Here is a 16,904-nt window from a genome sequence, read left to right as displayed (position 1 = left end):
CGCGGGGTGGCCCCCGCTCCGGCTCCGCCCCGTTTCCCGCACCTCGCCCCTCCCCCCCCACTTCGTCCCGCAGCCCCGTGGCCGCGCCGCTGAGTTGGGCTCCCCTGTTCCAGACTTGTGCAGAGCGGGTGGAGAGGTTGGGCTTTTCAGTGGCAGCAGCATCCCTGCCGTCTGGGACCTGGCGGAGGGCGTCCCCACTCCGGGGGAAGCAAAGGACCCGCCCTGACCTAGCCTGGACCAGCCTGGTCCTGCCCGGCCTGAGCGCCCCGCCCAGGAGCTGACTTTGAGGCAGCGGCCACTGGGGTTCCAGAGGTAAGGGGGCTGGGGCGTGTGTGTAGCTTGGGGGGAGGGAGTGTCTGCACCCAGATGGTTCGAGAGCCCGGACGTGCGCGTAGGGCTTTTAGAGTCCGGGGCTGGGAGGCGGGAGGTCTAGGTGCATACTGGGCCTGGCTGTGTGACCTTGGGCGAGTACCTGCCCCTCTCTGGGCCGCAATCTCCTTCATCAATTGTGTATATAGCGATACCGCCCCTGCCCCCGCCCCCCTCAGGGCTGAGGGCACCGGTGCCCAGTGTCATGAAGCTCGCCAGCCTTTCGTGGGGTCCGCAGCCCCAGTCTGGGCTGGGAGCGGGTGCACTGGTATAACTGGAAGGAGGGGTGGGGCCGAGCTGGGGTGCAAACTGGGGGGGGCCAAGAAGCCGCCTCTGCTTGGAATGGGCTTCTGCTATTCTCAGCATCCTCGGCCAGGGCGTACTCCCCCTACAAGAACCCTTGCGAACAAGAGACCTCGATGTGTCAGCCTGGTGCCCGCCCTTCCAGAAAGCCTGGGATGGGGGTGGGGACGCGGGCATCAGAGGTATGTGAGGGGTGGCCCCCATTGGGGCTGGGTTCCTGAGAAGCGAATGTATGCTCCCACCTTCTTCCCTTCTCCTCCTCAGTTCCCCTTCGGTAAAAGGGCAGTTGGGTTTTACTAGTAACCTTCCCCCACCCCACCTTTTTTTTTTTTTTTTTCCTGGCGACAGTTTGGCCCAAAGGAGGGCCTCCCAGTAGTATGGCGAGGGGATCCTTCCCGGGGCTGCCTTGGGTAGAAGTTCAGTTAAAAAATACAGAGAGAAATGCTGCTGACTAGAGACCTGGGGGACGAGGGATGGAGGGACTTCTGGGTGTCAGGAGGGACAGCCTGGTCCTCCCCCCGCCCCCCACCCATCCCAGGCAGCCAGGCAGCTCCGGCACCCAGGGGAGTCAAAGGAGGGAGACTGGGTGTGAGGGTCAGAGAGGAAAGGAAGTGGGCTCCTCATTGCTGTGGCTTGGAGGGGCTGCTGTGCTCTGGGGTGTGGAGAGATTGAGTGAGCCCTTGAAGCCCCCTCCCCTGTCCCATGAAATTCTGTGAACTTTTGACCTGAGGGTTAACCAGGAACAGGTTTGTTTGTTTGTTGTTTTCTTTTTCTTCAGCTTTGGTTGTTTGAGTCATTTCTAGAATAGCCCATCCAGTGACCTCTGTAGGGGCTTTCTTGGCTGATGTTTAAGATTCTCAGGGTGATGGATACGCAAGACCAGATCTGGGCAGATGAGGGGGCAGTGACTGGACCAAGGGTTAGGCCAGTCCCTGGAAGGTGCTTTTCTGATCATATCCTTGGTTTTACCTCATCTTGCTGTCACATGTCTCTCGGTCACTTGGCACTCCTTCACCTCTGTGCCTGGTCCTGTGCTGGGCACTGGGCACAGATGGGGGACCGGACCTACTTCCTACCAAAGGAGATCCCGGCCTGGTGGGGGAGATGGGCATAGAATCAATCCAGTTACACTGCCCAGGGATGAGAGAAGCGAAGAGGGCCTTTGGAAGCCAAAGCCCAAAGATTGAGTTGCAGGGGGATTTGGAAAGGCTTCCCAGAGGAGGGGGCATGTGACCTGGGCATTGAAGGATGAGTCAGAATTTGCCAGGAGAGAAGAGGAAGAAGCCCTTTCTCAGCAGAGAAAACTTCACCAAAGTGTTGAGCAGGAAAAAGCCCACTGCTCAAATTCCTGTAGATTCACCACTAAATGGAGTTTGTCAAGTTCATCTCTCACCCTGCCCCTTTATTAGCTTAGTGTCACAGAAAGGACTTGAATGTCAGGCTCGGGAGTTTGGACCTTATCCTGAAGGGGCTGGGGGCCTTGAGGGTTCTGAGCAGGGGCATGGCAGGATGGAGTTTATTGTCTAATGAGGTAATCTGATGATATTTGCAGGGTGTTAGAAAGACCAGGGAGGGATGGGGAAGTCTGAGCTGGGGCCCAGGGAGGGGGTGAGGCAAGACATTGGAGCTGTCCACACACACACACACACACACACACACACACACACACGGTGCTTTGGGGGTGATGGGTGATGGAGATTGAATATAGTCAGGCTCTACTATGCAGGAACAGAGACCTGTCAATATACCGTGGAAAGGTGGAGGGTCATTTGAGAGGGACAGTTAAAGGGATCTGAGCCTTCCAGGGGAGGGATCATGATTTTCTTGTGTGCTAACTGTGCGTCCTGGAGCGGGCTGGGTGTTGCTGGGACTCCCAGGCTGTCATGTCAGCAGTGAGAGATATAAGCCAAGGGTGTGGGGAGGAGCCGCAGCACTGGCTGGGAAAGGCTAAGGGGTGGGCAGGTGATCATCTCCCATTCTGGGGTTCGGAGGCTCTGAGAGGTGGAAAAACACCAGCATTGACGGTTGTGGCCACAGTGTGGGTAGTGGCTGGACTAGATTTGAAGCCTGGACTCTGTACTCCTGCAGGACACATGTCTCTAGTGGAGGATGGATTGAGGAGGGGAAAAAGGAGATCGGTTAAGAGGCTTCTGCACTAGTCCAGGCCAGAGGTAAAGAGGAGCTGATCTTGGGTGGGGCTGGAGCTCAGGGGAGAGAGTGGAAATGATGAGTTGGCTTCGAGGGCTAATGGATGAAATTCCTTGTAGAATCCGCTGGATCAGGAGTATGTGTCTCCTCGTCTTCTTCCCTGACAGTGTCGGTTTTGCCTCTCAGTGCCAGATGTCCCAAGAACAGACTCTTACCTATTCTTATCTATTATCCGGCCCTTATCTTTTTTTTTTTTTTTTTTTGGCCGCCGCCCTGTGGCTTGAGGGATCTCAGTTCCCCGACCAGGGATTAAACCTGGGCCATGGTAGTGAAAGCCCCGAGTCTTAACCACTAGACCACCAGGGAACTCCCTGCCCTTATCTTTTTTATACCTTGTCTCAACCTCATCAGTGGTAGGCTCAGAATGGTCCCCATTTTCCAGATGAGAAGGCTGAGGAGTCCTAGCAGGGACTCACCCAAGGTCACCTGGTGATTCTGAAAGCAGAGAACCTGAGTCTCCTGCTTTAACGCAGACTCTTCTGAGGGAGGACAGGGCTGCTGTTTGCTGCTGCACTTGGCATGGGGCAGCTGTCTCCTGGGTCAGAGCCAGTGTCGACAGGCCATATCCTCATCCAGAGCCTAGAAGGAAGGGTAACCCACCCTCCCCTGAGGAGCGCTGGGGGTCTGCTTCTTCCTCCCCTAGAGAGGATGAGTGCAGGCTCTAATCCCACCCTGCCAAGGCCGTGTCTTTCTCCCTTGTTGATCCTCAGCTTCCCCATCCATGCCGTGGGGAGAGCAGGCATTGTTCTGCCTCCCTTCCGTGGCCTGGGATGGGTCAGGTGAGGTCCACACCTCTAAAAACCCCTTTGCATGAATGCATCCAGGATATTACTGAGTGGGTTTGTTGGTGACCATGGTGACAGCTGACCTCAAACTGCCTGCATGGGAGTGGGGGCAGATAGGCAGGGCTTGCTGGAGTGGTCAGGCCACAGACTGCAGAGAGGCTGCAGGGTTGGCCTCGGAGATCAGAGCCCTCACAGAATGGCTCCACTGACCAAGCTCCCAGCTGCCAGGCACAGACCACCTTATGTGATAGGTATCAGGTAGAATGATAGGAATTGCCAGCATCTGATCCCTCACTTTGATGTGGTTCAGCCTGATATCATTTATCCCCATTTTACAGAAAAGAGGCTCACGATATTATGTGCTCAAGGTCACACAATGAGTTGCAGGACTAAATGGGATTTACTCCAGGTCACATTAGAATGCAGGACTCCTCATTCCTAGTCTGATTTTCTTTCCATTTCCAGAGCCTTCCTTAGCCCCAGAACTCCATTTCTGCCTGCCCCCAGGTCCTCTTCCTCCACACATGATGTCAATATCTCATCGATTAGGATTTCTCCTTGGTCGCCTGAGTACCAGGGTTTCTTGGCATCCTGGGTTGAAAGCATATTAAGTCCACTAGCCTGGAGGGCAGGGGTAGGGGTTTGGAGGATGGTCTGCAAGGCACTGCCCAGGAAAGAGTGGACCAGGGCTGAAGGCAGACCCATTTTTAAAGACACTTTTAAAGACCTTTTGGGATTATGCCTTATTTCGGCACTCTTTACCAATGTGTGTGTCTCCACCACCGGACTGACTGGGAGCTCCGAAGAGCAAGGACTTTGCTTCTAAAGCAAAGGGGACTGACACTTTCTGAGCACTTCCTTGTGCCCAGCCTTTATATTTGTCTTCACATCAGCCCTGCGGGTTGGAAATAGAGGCTCAGAGAGCATAAGTAAGCTGGATGGTAAGCAGAATGCATCCTGGTTGAATCTCAAAGAATAGAGTCTAACACCATTCCAAGCTTGGGGTGGGCCCTGGGCATATGAACTTGTACTAAGTGCTCAGGTGATTATGAGGCAACCAGGCCAGCATTCAGGAACCACTGATCTGTGCCCTGGCTACACCGTCTAACCTTACTCTGCAGTGACTGGCATGGAAAATGCCAGCCATTGAGAAATAAGCCTGGTCCCTGCCCCAAGGAGCTCACAGCCTGGTGAGAGAGAGAGAAACAAATGTGCCCATTGCATTGTAACACACGCAGTAATGGAGGTTTGGTCTCAGTGGAGAGCTAGGACAGAGAAGGGAGCGTCTCCATAGGGCCTGGCACATATTTGGGGTCCCACAGTATCTGTTGTTTTGCATAAAAGTTTCTGGCCCATCATCTAGGAAATTTCTAGCTTGTCTTCACACCTACTCCAGGTCTTAACAATAGAGTAGTTTTCACTGAGACAATAAGTTTAATTAAACACTTAGCGTATACTGAACCCTATATTGGGTCCTGCCTAGTGTGGGATTATACAAAGAAGCAAAGAAGTGGTCCTGCCTTTTAGGAGCTGAACCTGTGGGAACCAGCATGAGAATCAGGAATCAAAGTGGGTCAGCTTGGGATGAAGTCTTCCAGAAAACAGCTAAAATGGAGTGGAAGGGCAGAGGGAAGTATATTATGGCTCAGAGGAATAAGGTAGCAGTAACTCACACCACACTCTGCACTTGCTTATTCAACAAATGCCTACTGTGTGCCAGGCACTGTGCGAGGTGCTGGGGATACTGTGGTGAACAAAACCTGAGTTGGTTCCTGCCCTCAGGAACCTATATAGTATAGTGGAGGAGGATGACCCCAATCAACTAATCATGATAAGTGCTATAAAGGAGGACAGGATGCTCTGAAATTGTTAACAGGGGCGTTTGACCCATGCAGGGAGGTCAGACAGGCCTTCTGTGTGGAAGAAGTTTGAGCTGAGCTCTGCAGGGTGAGCCAAGCAAGGAGGGGAGGGAAAAGCGAGTGCAAAAGCCCGGGGCAGGGAGGACATAGTGAGCCCACAGTGAGGGGCTGGTGTGGGCTGAGGCTTGGGAGGTGACAGGGCCTGCCTGTGCAGGGTTGAGCACAGAGATGAGATGATCTGCCTTAGTGGAGGAGATTCGGACCCGTACAACCCCGCACTATGTGATCCCAGCTGCAATGGAGGAAGAGGCCACAGGTGGCTGTAGGAGTCCAGATGAGGGATGAATTCATGCCTGAAGTCCAGGGAGGTTCTCATTAAGGATTGGGTGTTTGAAGTGGGCTTTAAAGGAAAGTAGGACTTTGCCTGGTTGTATGAATGTGTGTTAGTGGTGGAGGTCTTGGGAGATAGGATGTTTCAGGCAAAAGGCACAACAAACACAAAGAGGAAAAGGGTAGGTCATTTGAGAAAGAGCAAGAAGCTGATTGGGGGCAGAATAAAGTGCACCAGGGAGCTCTGGAAGCCCTGTCAACCCTCCCTTTCTGAAGGTGTGATTTGTGTGTGTGCACGGCTCATCTTCCCACAGGACATGGCTTGGCCAAGACCCTGGACAGCAGCTTCTAGATCCAGCTCTTACCTGCCTCACCAAGAACTGACGAGGTCCCCAGGGAGGCCTGAGGAGAGAGGGGCAAAGGGGTGGAGGAGGGGGAAGGCTCAGGTGTTGGCTTTGTGAGATGAAAGGCGCTCATCAGCAATAACTACAACCCACTGGGGCTTATTAGTAAGCCAGGCATTGTGCTTCACCTCATCACGTCACCTCCGGGGGAGGTAGGTATCCTTGCCCCATTTCACAGATGGGGAACTGAGGCCCAGAAAGGTTGAGCTGCTCGCCCCCAAGCCTCAGCACGCAGGGGACCACGTGGGGGATCGGCCCTGTCGGGCAGAGTGTGACCCTGCTCCCTGTCCCCTGCAGCGTGGCCGCCATGGACAAGATCTTGGAGGCGGTGGTGACGTCATCATACCCCGCGAGCGTGAAGCAAGGGCTGGTGCGTCGCGTGCTGGAGGCGGCGCGGCAGCCGCTGGAGCGGGAGCAGTGCCTGGCGCTGCTGGCGCTGGGCACACGCCTCTACGTGAGCGGCGCCGACGAGCTGCCCCGCCGCGTGGGCTGCCAGCTGCTGCACGTGGCCGGCCGCCACCACCCAGAAGTCTTCGCCGAATTTTTCAGCGCGCGCCGCGTGCTGCGCCTGCTGCAGGGGGGCGCCGGGCCGCCGGGCGCCCGCGCGCTGGCCTGCGTGCAGCTCGGCCTGCAGCTGTTGCCCGAGGGGCCCTCGGCCGATGAGGTGTTCGCGCTGCTGCGGCGCGAGGTGCTGCGCACCGTGTGCGAGCGCCCGGGGCCCGCGGCCTGTGCGCAGGTGGCGCGGCTGCTGGCGCGGCACCCACGCTGCGTCCCCGACGGCCCTCACCGCCTGCTCTTCTGCCAGCAGCTTGTGCGCTGCCTCGGCCGCTTCCGCTGCCCAGCCGACGGCGAGGAGGGCGCCGTGGAGTTCCTGGAGCAGGCCCAGCAGGTGAGCGGGCTCCTGGCGCAGCTGTGGCGCGCGCAGCCCGCCGCCATCCTGCCCTGCCTCAAGGAGCTGTTCGCCGTCATCTCCTGCACAGGTATGTGTGCGGTCGGGGCGGGCGGAGTCTCCTGTGTGGCGTGCCCACCTGGTGGTGTGGCGTGTGCATGCTAGTGCACAGGTGTGTGTGTCGGGGGGGTGGGGTGGGTGGGTGCTGTTCCTTCGTTTAGTTAGCAGGCCCCTCCTGAGCTCCTGCCGGGTGGGGGGCTCCTATCCTGTGGTGCCTGCTGGGCATGCAGAGAGGAGGGGACCCAGATCAGTCGGGCCTGGAGGAGGACCAGGGGGCTGAGACAACAGGATGTGGGGTGGTCATCATGCCCTTTGGGTCAGGTGGGTTTCGTAGAAGTGATGACTTTTGAGTCAGGCCTTGAGAGCTGGGCAGCACCAGGCAGCAGGGGTAAGGTACTCAGGGTAGGCAGAGGGGAAGGTCTGGAGATGTGATAGAACCTATATGTGTCAACTGAGTTGTAAATCTTGGCCCCCCGTTGACAACTGTGGAAATTGGACAGTAGTTTAAATGACTGAAATAAAATCTGTGCCTTCCCTGATTATAGGGCTGTTCAGGGGAAAGGAAGGGAATGCACCTGGCAGGAGGAAGAACCAAGGCCAGGTGTATAAGGACCTAGGTCTTTATACAACTGGACAACAAATTTTGATAACTAAATTTTTTTTTCATCTCTGTTGGGTTCCACCTGGAATGTCCTCCCTCCCGCCGAGTCACATAGCCCTCCTACCTGTTCTTGCCAGCTCCAGTGTTACCCCATCTAAGGGCCTTGCCTATACATACACAGCTGGGGGTTAGTGCTTTTTTCTTTGCCCAGCACAGGGCCAAAGCAGTGCCAGTGAAGGTTTGAGTGAATGAGCTGAGATCAGAGGCTGGGATGCTATAGGAGGCGAGCAGGTGGCCCTGATGTGCTCTTTGCAGAGGCTCCCTAGTTCCTTGGCAGCATGAAGGACATGGGGTGATAGGGGAGGTGTGGGGTCCACTTGTCCTGCAAAGCTCAGCCCAGGCACCTGTTCCAGAGGAGGAGCCACCATCTAGCGCCCTGGCCAGTGTGGTCCAGCACCTCCCATTGGAGCTCATGGATGGTGTCGTCCGGAACCTCAGCAATGATGACAGTGTGACCGACTCCCAGATGCTGACTGCCATCAGCAGGTGGGCTGAGGGACGAGTGGTGGTCAGGTCTCTCTCTCCCCCAGAAGCCCCTTCCACTGGGTGGGATTGCTGGGCTAGATATAGTGTCAGAGGGCCCAGGCCCTCACGCTTGTTCATTCATCCATCCTTCTTTGAGCCCTTCCTGTGCTTGGCCCCAGGCTGGATGTGTAAGACACAGAGAGCCTTGCCCTAGTGATGCTCTCAGGCTGGGTACCAACTCTGTGACCCTGGACAAGTCAGTGAACTCTCTGAGCTTCAGTTCTCCCCTCTGTAATAGCAGAGGTGGTATAAGAAGTTGTCAGGTTTCCACAGGGTCAATGATAGGAGGTAAAATTACTTTAATGAAGTGCTTTCTGAGTTTGGCAAGTATGATAAACAGAGTTCGGGTGCTTTTCAGCTCACAGAGCTCTTGCACATCCCCCACCTCATTTGAACATCATTGCACCTGTGATCTAGCCACATCTGCCTGGCCAGTGATCCCCGAATATGACACCTACCCTCCTGCCTGCAGGCCTTTGGCTCTGCAGACCCCATCCGCCTGGCATCCCCCCTCGCCCCTGCCATTCTTTCCATATAAGTGTGCAGATCCACTGTCTCCATTGGGCCTTCCTGGATTCCTTCTCTTCAGTGGGTAATAGTGTAGGCTCTAGAGATAAGCTGCCTGAGTTCAAATCCTGGCTCTCCCACTTCTTGCCTGTGTGACTCTGGGCAAGTTACTCAACCCCTCTATGCCTCAGCTTTCTCATCCATAATTTGTAGTATAATTGAACTCATCTTACAGGTTTGTTGTGAGGATTGAATTAGCTAAAATGAGATATTCCATGTATAGTGCGTAGAACAGTGTGATGGTAGCTATTATTACCATAATTACTACTATTTCCTTTGCTCTCTATTGTTCTCTTTGTAGCCCAGTCTACTGAATATAAAAATAATGATACTAGTGACGTTTTCCTGAGCACCTACTGTGTGGCAGCTTCATGCTCAGTGCATGCAGGCATTATCTTGAGGGGGTCAGAAGGGTTAATACATGTAAGGCAGATGGAGCAGTGCCTGGTACAGAGTGAATATGACATAAATGTTAGCTGTTGTTATCTCTTTTAACTCATATAACAAATCTGTGAGGTAAGTATTATCCCCATTTGACAGAGGAAGAAACTGAGGCTAGAGAGAGTAACTGACTTGCTCCAGGTCACAAGCAAGGGTTTGCTGGAGCCAGAGCTTCCAGCCTGGGGGCTTCCAGCCTACTCCTCCTGCCACTGGGCCCCACAGTCCAGACAGAGGCAGCCAAAAGCCCTGTTCTGCCACTGCAATTCACTGTGTATGGGGTGAGGTTTGGGGTACTGAGAGGGCCTGGTTCCCCTTCTGCCGGGCTGGGAGCCCCAGTCTCTGCCAGGTGCCTGTGATGGGCATATTTGCAGTTCCCAGAGGTGTCCTGTTCATCCCACGGATCCCAGGGCTGCCCTGTGTAGGTGTGAGTCAGTGTGGGGGATCTCAGGTCATTATGGCTGGTCCCTGGGCTGCCCCCTCTCAGGCATTTGGGCCTCCCTGGTCCTTGTGTCACTGTCACTCCCCTCACCAGGATGATCGACTGGGTGTCCTGGCCCCTGGGGAAGAACATTGACAAGTGGATCATTGCACTGCTGAAGGGCCTGGCCGCTGTTAAGAAGTTCAGCATCTTGATCGAGGTGTCACTCGCCAAAATTGAGAAGGTTGGTGGGCCCCTGTCCTAGCCCCGGCTTCTGGCCTTTCCTGCTAGTCTCTTGCCAGGGGCAATGCATGAGGGCTCCCACCGAAGCTCGCTGTGACCTGGGACAATTCACTGCTTCTCTCTGGGCTTCAGGTTTCCGCTTCTCTCTGGGCTTCAGGTTTCCCCCATTCATTCTTCTGACTCTTCATTCAAGTGTGTGTGTCTGTCACTTTTGGTCCGTCCATCCATCCATCCATCAGATATCTAACTGTCTTGCTGTCTCACCACCCATCCATTGACCCAGGTCTGTGAGCACCTCTGTGTTCTTACTCCCACATGGGTCTGCTGCTTTAACTCCGGCATCTCTGGCCCCCTTTCAGGCCTATGGCTACGCTTGGCCTTGGGTGGCCCAGGCCTGGGGGACTCCTGACCAGAGGCTTTCTTCCAGGTTTTCTCCAAGCTTCTGTATCCCATTGTCCGGGGAGCCGCCTTGTCTGTCCTCAAGTACATGCTCCTGACCTTCCAGCACTCCCATGAGGCCTTCCACCTGGTAAGGGCCCCTGCGTGTTGCCCCGAGGATGGCTGGTCCTGCATCCTCCACAGGTCTGGCTGGAGGCCAGACATGCTGTCTCTGTTGGGGCTTAAGGGGTTGAGGCTTGAAGCCCAAGACCTCCCAGTCCTGGACGTTAGGACTGGAGGAGACTTGAGACCCAATTTTACAGATAGAAAACTGAGGCCAAAGAATGGGTGTGACCTCCCCATGGGCCCCGAGTAGAGTGACAGGCCTAGAATGATGGCAGCTGTGTTACTTGGGTGCCAGCTGTGTGGCAGGCACAGTGCTAAAGACAGTCCACATGTTCATTCATTTTACTCCCGGAGTAGCCCCAAAGGGAGGTTCTATCATTTTCCCATTTTTCAGCTGAAGAAACTGCAGTTTAGGGAGATTAGGTTGCATGTCCCAGGTAACAGCTGGTGAGCGGTACAAGGAAGATTCCAGCTGGGTTGGTCTGACTCCTGATCCAGTGTCCTTCCTAGCTTCTCATGGTCGTTGGTCACTGCAGAAACTTTATGCTTCCTGATTTGTACAGTGGGAAAATCACAGAACCAGGGATTGGGGTTATGTGGGGTAGAGTCCCAGCTCTGTCATTTACTAGATGAGGTGACCTCGGGCCAGGCATTTACCTCTCAGGGCCTGGGTTGGGTGGGACAGGATTAGATGAGGTGACATTTATCAAGAGCCTGCCATATTCTAGGGACTTGATAGATATTTATTTCTTTTCATCCTTCTCCCGAGCTTCCTTGCTCCCAGTTTCTGTGGCCTGGCTCTTCCGTCCCTGGGACACTATGGTGTAGCTCCCCTGTGGGTTTGAAAGTTAACACTGTAGCACAGAGGAAAGAAATGGACTTTGAGTTCAGACAGACCTGGCTCAGACACCAGCTTCTCCCAGAACCCATGGTGAAATCCTTGGCAAATTACATAACCTCTCTAACTTTAATTTCTTCTGTATAAGATGGGGATAGTAATTGCCACATGTCACTGTGAGTGCTTGACATATAAACGTTTGCTGCTGCTCATGTTCTGTCAGAGCTGCCACCAGCTAACCACATTGTGGCCCCAGCATCACTCCTGGGTGACAGAATAGCCCTGGTCACTCAGACCTTCAGGCTCTTCAGGCAGGTTGGTTGGCTGATACTTAATAGCTGGGGCTCAGGCTCAGGCCTCCCCTTAGCTGTGAGGAGGGAATTATTTGTCCCATTAAACAGATGAAGAGACCGAGGAAGAGTATCCAAGGTCATGTATCTTGTAAAGAGAGTCACCTGCCTGCAGAGCTCAGAGCCCCATGCAGGTAAGGGGCACAGTGGTCAGGTGGGCAAACCTCCTTGCTTCAAGGAGCTCTAGGTGCTTCCAGCACTGACCACCATCCTGTGTCTCAGGTGGGTAAACTGGTGCTGACTAACCCTGCTCTGCTCTCACAGCTCCTCCCTCACATCCCCCCAATGGTGGCCTCTCTGGTCAAGGAGGACTCCAACTCGGGGACCAGCTGCCTGGAGCAGCTGGCGGAGCTGGTCCACTGCATGGTGTTCAGGTTCCCGGGCTTCCCGGATCTGTACGAACCCGTCATGGAAGCCATCAAGGTGAGTGACAGTCCCCACTGCTCCTGCGCCCTGCTCTGAGGAGGGTGTGCCGATTTGGGCTTTGCTCAAGGCCACACCACAGGTTAGTGGCAGCCCTCTATCCCTCCCCCAGCCTATCCTGTGCTTCAGGCACACCGAGCCACCTGCCGTTTCCCCAGATGGGTCTTCCTCTCTCGATTGTTCTGAGCCTTTGCATATGCCGATCTCTCGAACTTAAACTCCTCTCTTGTTCTGCCTGGATAGCTCTTATTTCTACCAAGCCTTCTTCCTGAAGGCTCTGCTCAAGTGTTTCTCCCTCAGGAAGCCTTCCCTGATAACTCTAAATTACACCCCCCCACACTGTGCCCCTCAGTTGGGTCATGGCCTCTCTGAGCTTCCACAGCCCTAGTGTATCCCTCAGTCACACACTGTCACTGCCTGTATGTCTGTCTCCTCTTAGACTGAGCATTCCAGAGCAGAGATGGTTTACAGTTGTTCACAAGACTTATGCCCTACTCTGTGCCAGGCCCAGGCTGGGAACTGGGGACACAGGCATGAGGCACACCATGTCTCCTCCCTTTGAGGAGCTCACAGCGTAGAGGGGTGACCGACGTGTTTACCCGTAACTGTGATCTAAGCAGCTTATGAAATGAGGGTCAGCCTGAGAGTGGTGAGGAGGCAGAGGAGGGAAAGATCTCCAGTTAGAGGAGGAAGCTGCAAGGAAGAAAGGGCTTCTGAACCGGGCTTGCTGGGTTGCTAGGACAATAACATTTGTAGCTAGAGTCACACTTGGCAGTGTCTTCCCATATATTTTGTTTTCTGTTGCTCACTAGGAACCTGTGAGGCAGGTACTATTGTTATTTCAGTTTCAAAGATGAGGAAAATGAGACTTGGAGAGGTTTGGTGTCTTATGCAGTCATGGAGGTAGTGGGAGATGCAGCCAGGGCTGAGGGTTGCTGAGCCCTTTCCCATTTCTTGATACAGAGGGCAGGTCCAAGTGTGGGTGAAAGACATCCAGGTAAGTGGTGGCCCTTTTAGAACCTCTGATCTGACTTCCATTTCTGTAACACAGCAGATAGGTAACTTGAGAAGTGTCCCATTACAAAACACCTAGAAATGCTTGTTAAAATGTAACAGATGTCTTTTTAAGTACATAGCTGAGTTTGCAAGAGAGCAAGGGGGAATCCCCAGGGACCAAAAAGGAAGAGAAAACCAAATTCCAGAATGGTAAATGAGAGGTGATACTCTTTTGCCCTGGGTGGGGAGGGGCGGTGGGTGAGATGGCCAACCTCAGTCCCCAAGGGGCTTGAGCCGGTGGGGACAGGAGTTGAGGCTTAGGGTCTGCCCCCAGGAGGGAATTAGCACTGAGAAGCCCATGTAAATCAGGACCCAAGAAAAGCTTTACCATTAGCAAAAGGGTGTTCTAGAAAATATACACATGGTTCCAAGTAGACATCAAGGAAAGTTCTCTGGCTTGGTCTGGGCTCTGGATTGGGAAAAAAGAAACTGTCATTATTGGACGGCTCTCATATGGGTTTAGGGGTTCAAATTCTTACCTTCTTTGGTGTTGTAGCACCGTAAGCTCATTGAAAGTAGTCATAAACTTGTAATACCCAAGGATTGCCTAATAGAAACAGAAATGAAACTTTCAAGCCACAGAGATAAAATTCTACTGAAGATGAGTTTATAATCCCCAGATTACAAACACATAAGGGAATAATCCACCATGAGTGAGAGTTGGTATCGATACAACAAACAAAACCTCTGGCATTTACTTGGATTTTCTTAGTTTTTCCAACTTAATGTGAGAAAGAGATTTTTTTTTTTTTTTTTAAACAGTCGGAGCTAACTAACAATAGAAGTAGCTGCCTTGCTAGATCATGAGCTCCCTGGCACTGGAGGTGGTTGAGCAGAGAAGACAGGACTTAAACCTGTTGGAAGTGACTGTTACTGTGAGCTTCTGATGGGCAGGGACCATGTCATTTTGATCTCTGTGTCTAATAAATGTCTGAGTGAATGAACAGGACTGTAGTGTGAAGTATGGTATCATGGAGATGTGAACAAAGAGGAGGGAGCACGGCCCTGCCCTGGGCAGGGGAAACCTATGATGAGTGAGATCCAGGCTTTGCACATTAGAGGCTATGGTCTGATCCAGCGGGCAAGGTGAGTCTGCAAATACTTATACAACTAGGTGTAGGGAGTTAGGCTCTATGAGACAGGTATAGATAGTGTGGGACCCCCACTTAAGAAGATTCTGGAAAGTCTTCTGGAGAGGGGATTTAGGAGTTAGACCTTGAGGGATAGGGACCGTCAGGAGGAGGCCCCCAGACAGGTCAGTGGGTAAGGTGGGGGAGCAGGAATGTGCAAGTACTGTTTGGTGGTAAAGTGTGGTGGAGGGGAGGGAAGATCAGAAAGATAGGCAGAGTAGAAGGTGGTGAAAACCAGGCTGTGTGACTGCTTGGTCCAGCAGATCTGGGCTTCTCAAACGTTTCTTCTGAAGTACTTGACCTCAGAGGAGGGAACTTACCCCAAGCAGCCTGACACAAGCTCAGAGTTTCTCTAAAATCTCATTTTATCTCAAAGATTCAAGTATATACTTCATAATCATAAACACTTGTTTTAATTTAAACATTTTTCTTCCTTGAATATTAGTGAATATAGCTCTAGGAAGATGTGTGACATTTGTCCTATGGCTTTGACTACCCTTTGCTACAAGCCAGTTTGAGAGGCAAGGCAGCAAAGTATTCATGGGGTTTTATTGTTTATAAAATTCTTTCATACGTGTTATAGGAGTACATCCTTTGTATACAAGCTCCTTTATAAATTCTGGAAAGTTCTCTCACTTAGGCAGTTGTACTAAGTCATGGCAGTTTCTCTGGGAGCTGTGGTTCTTGCTGATGGGGCTACATGGTATGTAGATTTCCAGTAACATGAGGAGCTTGAAAGGTTTTTGAAAGTTTTTGTTTTATTCTCTTTATTCTCCTAAGAGTACAGAGTTACCTTCTTTGGGAAAAAGCATTTGATTTTTTTTTTTCTAGTGTGCATATTTTTGCATCTTGTGTGCTTGTGTTGGGCGGTGGGGTGTTGGTTCTGTCATTTTTTTTTTTTTAGCTTTGATTCTTTTTTTTTTAATTTAATTTAATTTTTTTATATATACAGCACATTCTTATTAGTTATCTATTTTATACCGGTTCTGTCTTTTTGTCCCTATTTGTTCACGTTGTGTGTGGGGTGGGGATTGGATAGGGGATAATAGGAAGAAAAAAGAAGGGACTGAGAGAGAAGATACTGAGCCCTTATCTTCTTATCTTGCCTCAGACTGCTACTATATTTTTTATCATCTGTGAGAGGTGACTGACTAATCTGATAAATTATCTGATAAACGATCCTGGGAAATGAGTGAGCAGACGTGTTAAACGACTGCTTGAGCCAGACCTTCTGCAGCGACGAGGGCTTTCAGTGTAAGCTGGTCTGAAGCTCAAGGGCCTTGGACAAATCTAGGAACTGTGCTGAGGATCTGGAAACGAGAACGGGGCTAGAGGAACTGTCATGAATACCGCTTAAATCTACTAAGTAATACTGCATTATGCTTAGGTGTTTTTCCTTGAAATATGTCATTATTAGAACCAGTGCTTGGTAATATTCTTTTCAGTGCAGCTGTTTAATGTGAAAAAGGATAACGAGTGGGAAAGCATGCTAATCCCTGAGCCCGTGACCAAGGACCCACGCCTCAGACCCCCAGGATCCTCCCACCGTCCTGACTGTAGGATCAAGTTCGGGGTTGGGGTAGGGGGTTACTAATTTGAAAAAGCTGACTCCGCAAACTTTAAAGTAGAGGAGGTGAAAACAGGAGCAAGCACCGTGAAAGTATAGAGTGCCAAAGTGATATAAGGTAGGGGTATCCTCACTTGACAGATGAGCAAACTGAGGTCCAGGGAGGTTAACTGACTGAGTCAGAGAGGCTCACTGACCACAGCCAGAGAGCTGTGAGGACAAGAGTCAGAACCAGGGTTGAGATCTCGACACTGCTGGATTGGGCCAGTGGGCCAGTGTTGTCATTGCTTACAGTCTGTCACATCCTGGGCTCATCTAACATATAGTAGATTCCTCGCTTATTGCCTCCAAGAAAATTCTTTCTCTATCTGGGTCTTAGTTTTTTCATCTACACGGTGGGGATTTTACCCCTTTCTTAAGGCAGTTGTGGCATGAAAGATCATGTAGAAGGCCCACATGTCAAGATGAAAACCTAGAAAATGTTTGAAAGCAAGGGGCTGTTCTCACACATCTCTAGGACATTTTTGGGGTGGTATGCTTGGGCAGGTGTGTAGTAGGCTGTAGTCCAAGAAGGCTTCCCAGAGGAGGTGATATTTTTAGAGCTAAACCTGGTGCCCACTGTCCTGCTGGCTTGTTTCCCCCTCAGGACCTCCATGTTCCCAATGAGGACCGAATCAAGCAGCTGCTGGGGCAGGATGCCTGGACCTCGCAGAAGAGTGAGCTGGCTGGCTTCTACCCCCGGCTCATGGCCAAGTCAGACACTGGCAAGATTGGTTTAATCAATCTGGGCAACACGTGCTATGTGAACAGCATCCTTCAGGCCTTGTTCATGGCTTCCGAGTAGGTGCTGCTTTTGAATTCCCTGTCTGCCCCTGCTTCTCTCCTCTGGGCTCCCAGGTGTGTGGGGGGTGAGGTAGGGATTGGAGAGGGTGGGTCCTGCTTTGTGTTATCGGCATAATTCCCTGAGGTCTGTG

The 16,904-nt window shown here is 52.3% G+C and overlaps 1 protein-coding gene across 1 annotated transcript in view; it reads left to right on the top strand.

The window, feature by feature from the left end:
* Window positions 1–72: 72 nt before the first annotated feature.
* The window catches only part of USP35 (ubiquitin specific peptidase 35), a 74,915-nt gene continuing 58,083 nt past the window's right edge, over window positions 73–16,904 (top strand). Inside the window, exons 1-7 of the mRNA XM_061204092.1 lie at window positions 73–312; window positions 6,556–7,238; window positions 8,222–8,354; window positions 9,934–10,063; window positions 10,490–10,591; window positions 12,019–12,177; window positions 16,577–16,770. Coding sequence (XP_061060075.1) covers window positions 6,566–7,238; window positions 8,222–8,354; window positions 9,934–10,063; window positions 10,490–10,591; window positions 12,019–12,177; window positions 16,577–16,770 — 1,391 coding nt within the window. The 5' untranslated portion in view covers window positions 73–312; window positions 6,556–6,565. The remainder of the gene's footprint in view (window positions 313–6,555; window positions 7,239–8,221; window positions 8,355–9,933; window positions 10,064–10,489; window positions 10,592–12,018; window positions 12,178–16,576; window positions 16,771–16,904) is intronic.

Source organism: Eubalaena glacialis, chromosome 10, assembly GCF_028564815.1.
Source record: "Eubalaena glacialis isolate mEubGla1 chromosome 10, mEubGla1.1.hap2.+ XY, whole genome shotgun sequence".
Taxonomy (NCBI): domain Eukaryota; kingdom Metazoa; phylum Chordata; class Mammalia; order Artiodactyla; family Balaenidae; genus Eubalaena; species Eubalaena glacialis.
The sequence above is the reverse complement of the archived record's forward strand: the minus strand, read 5'-3'. Positions and strand labels throughout refer to the sequence as shown.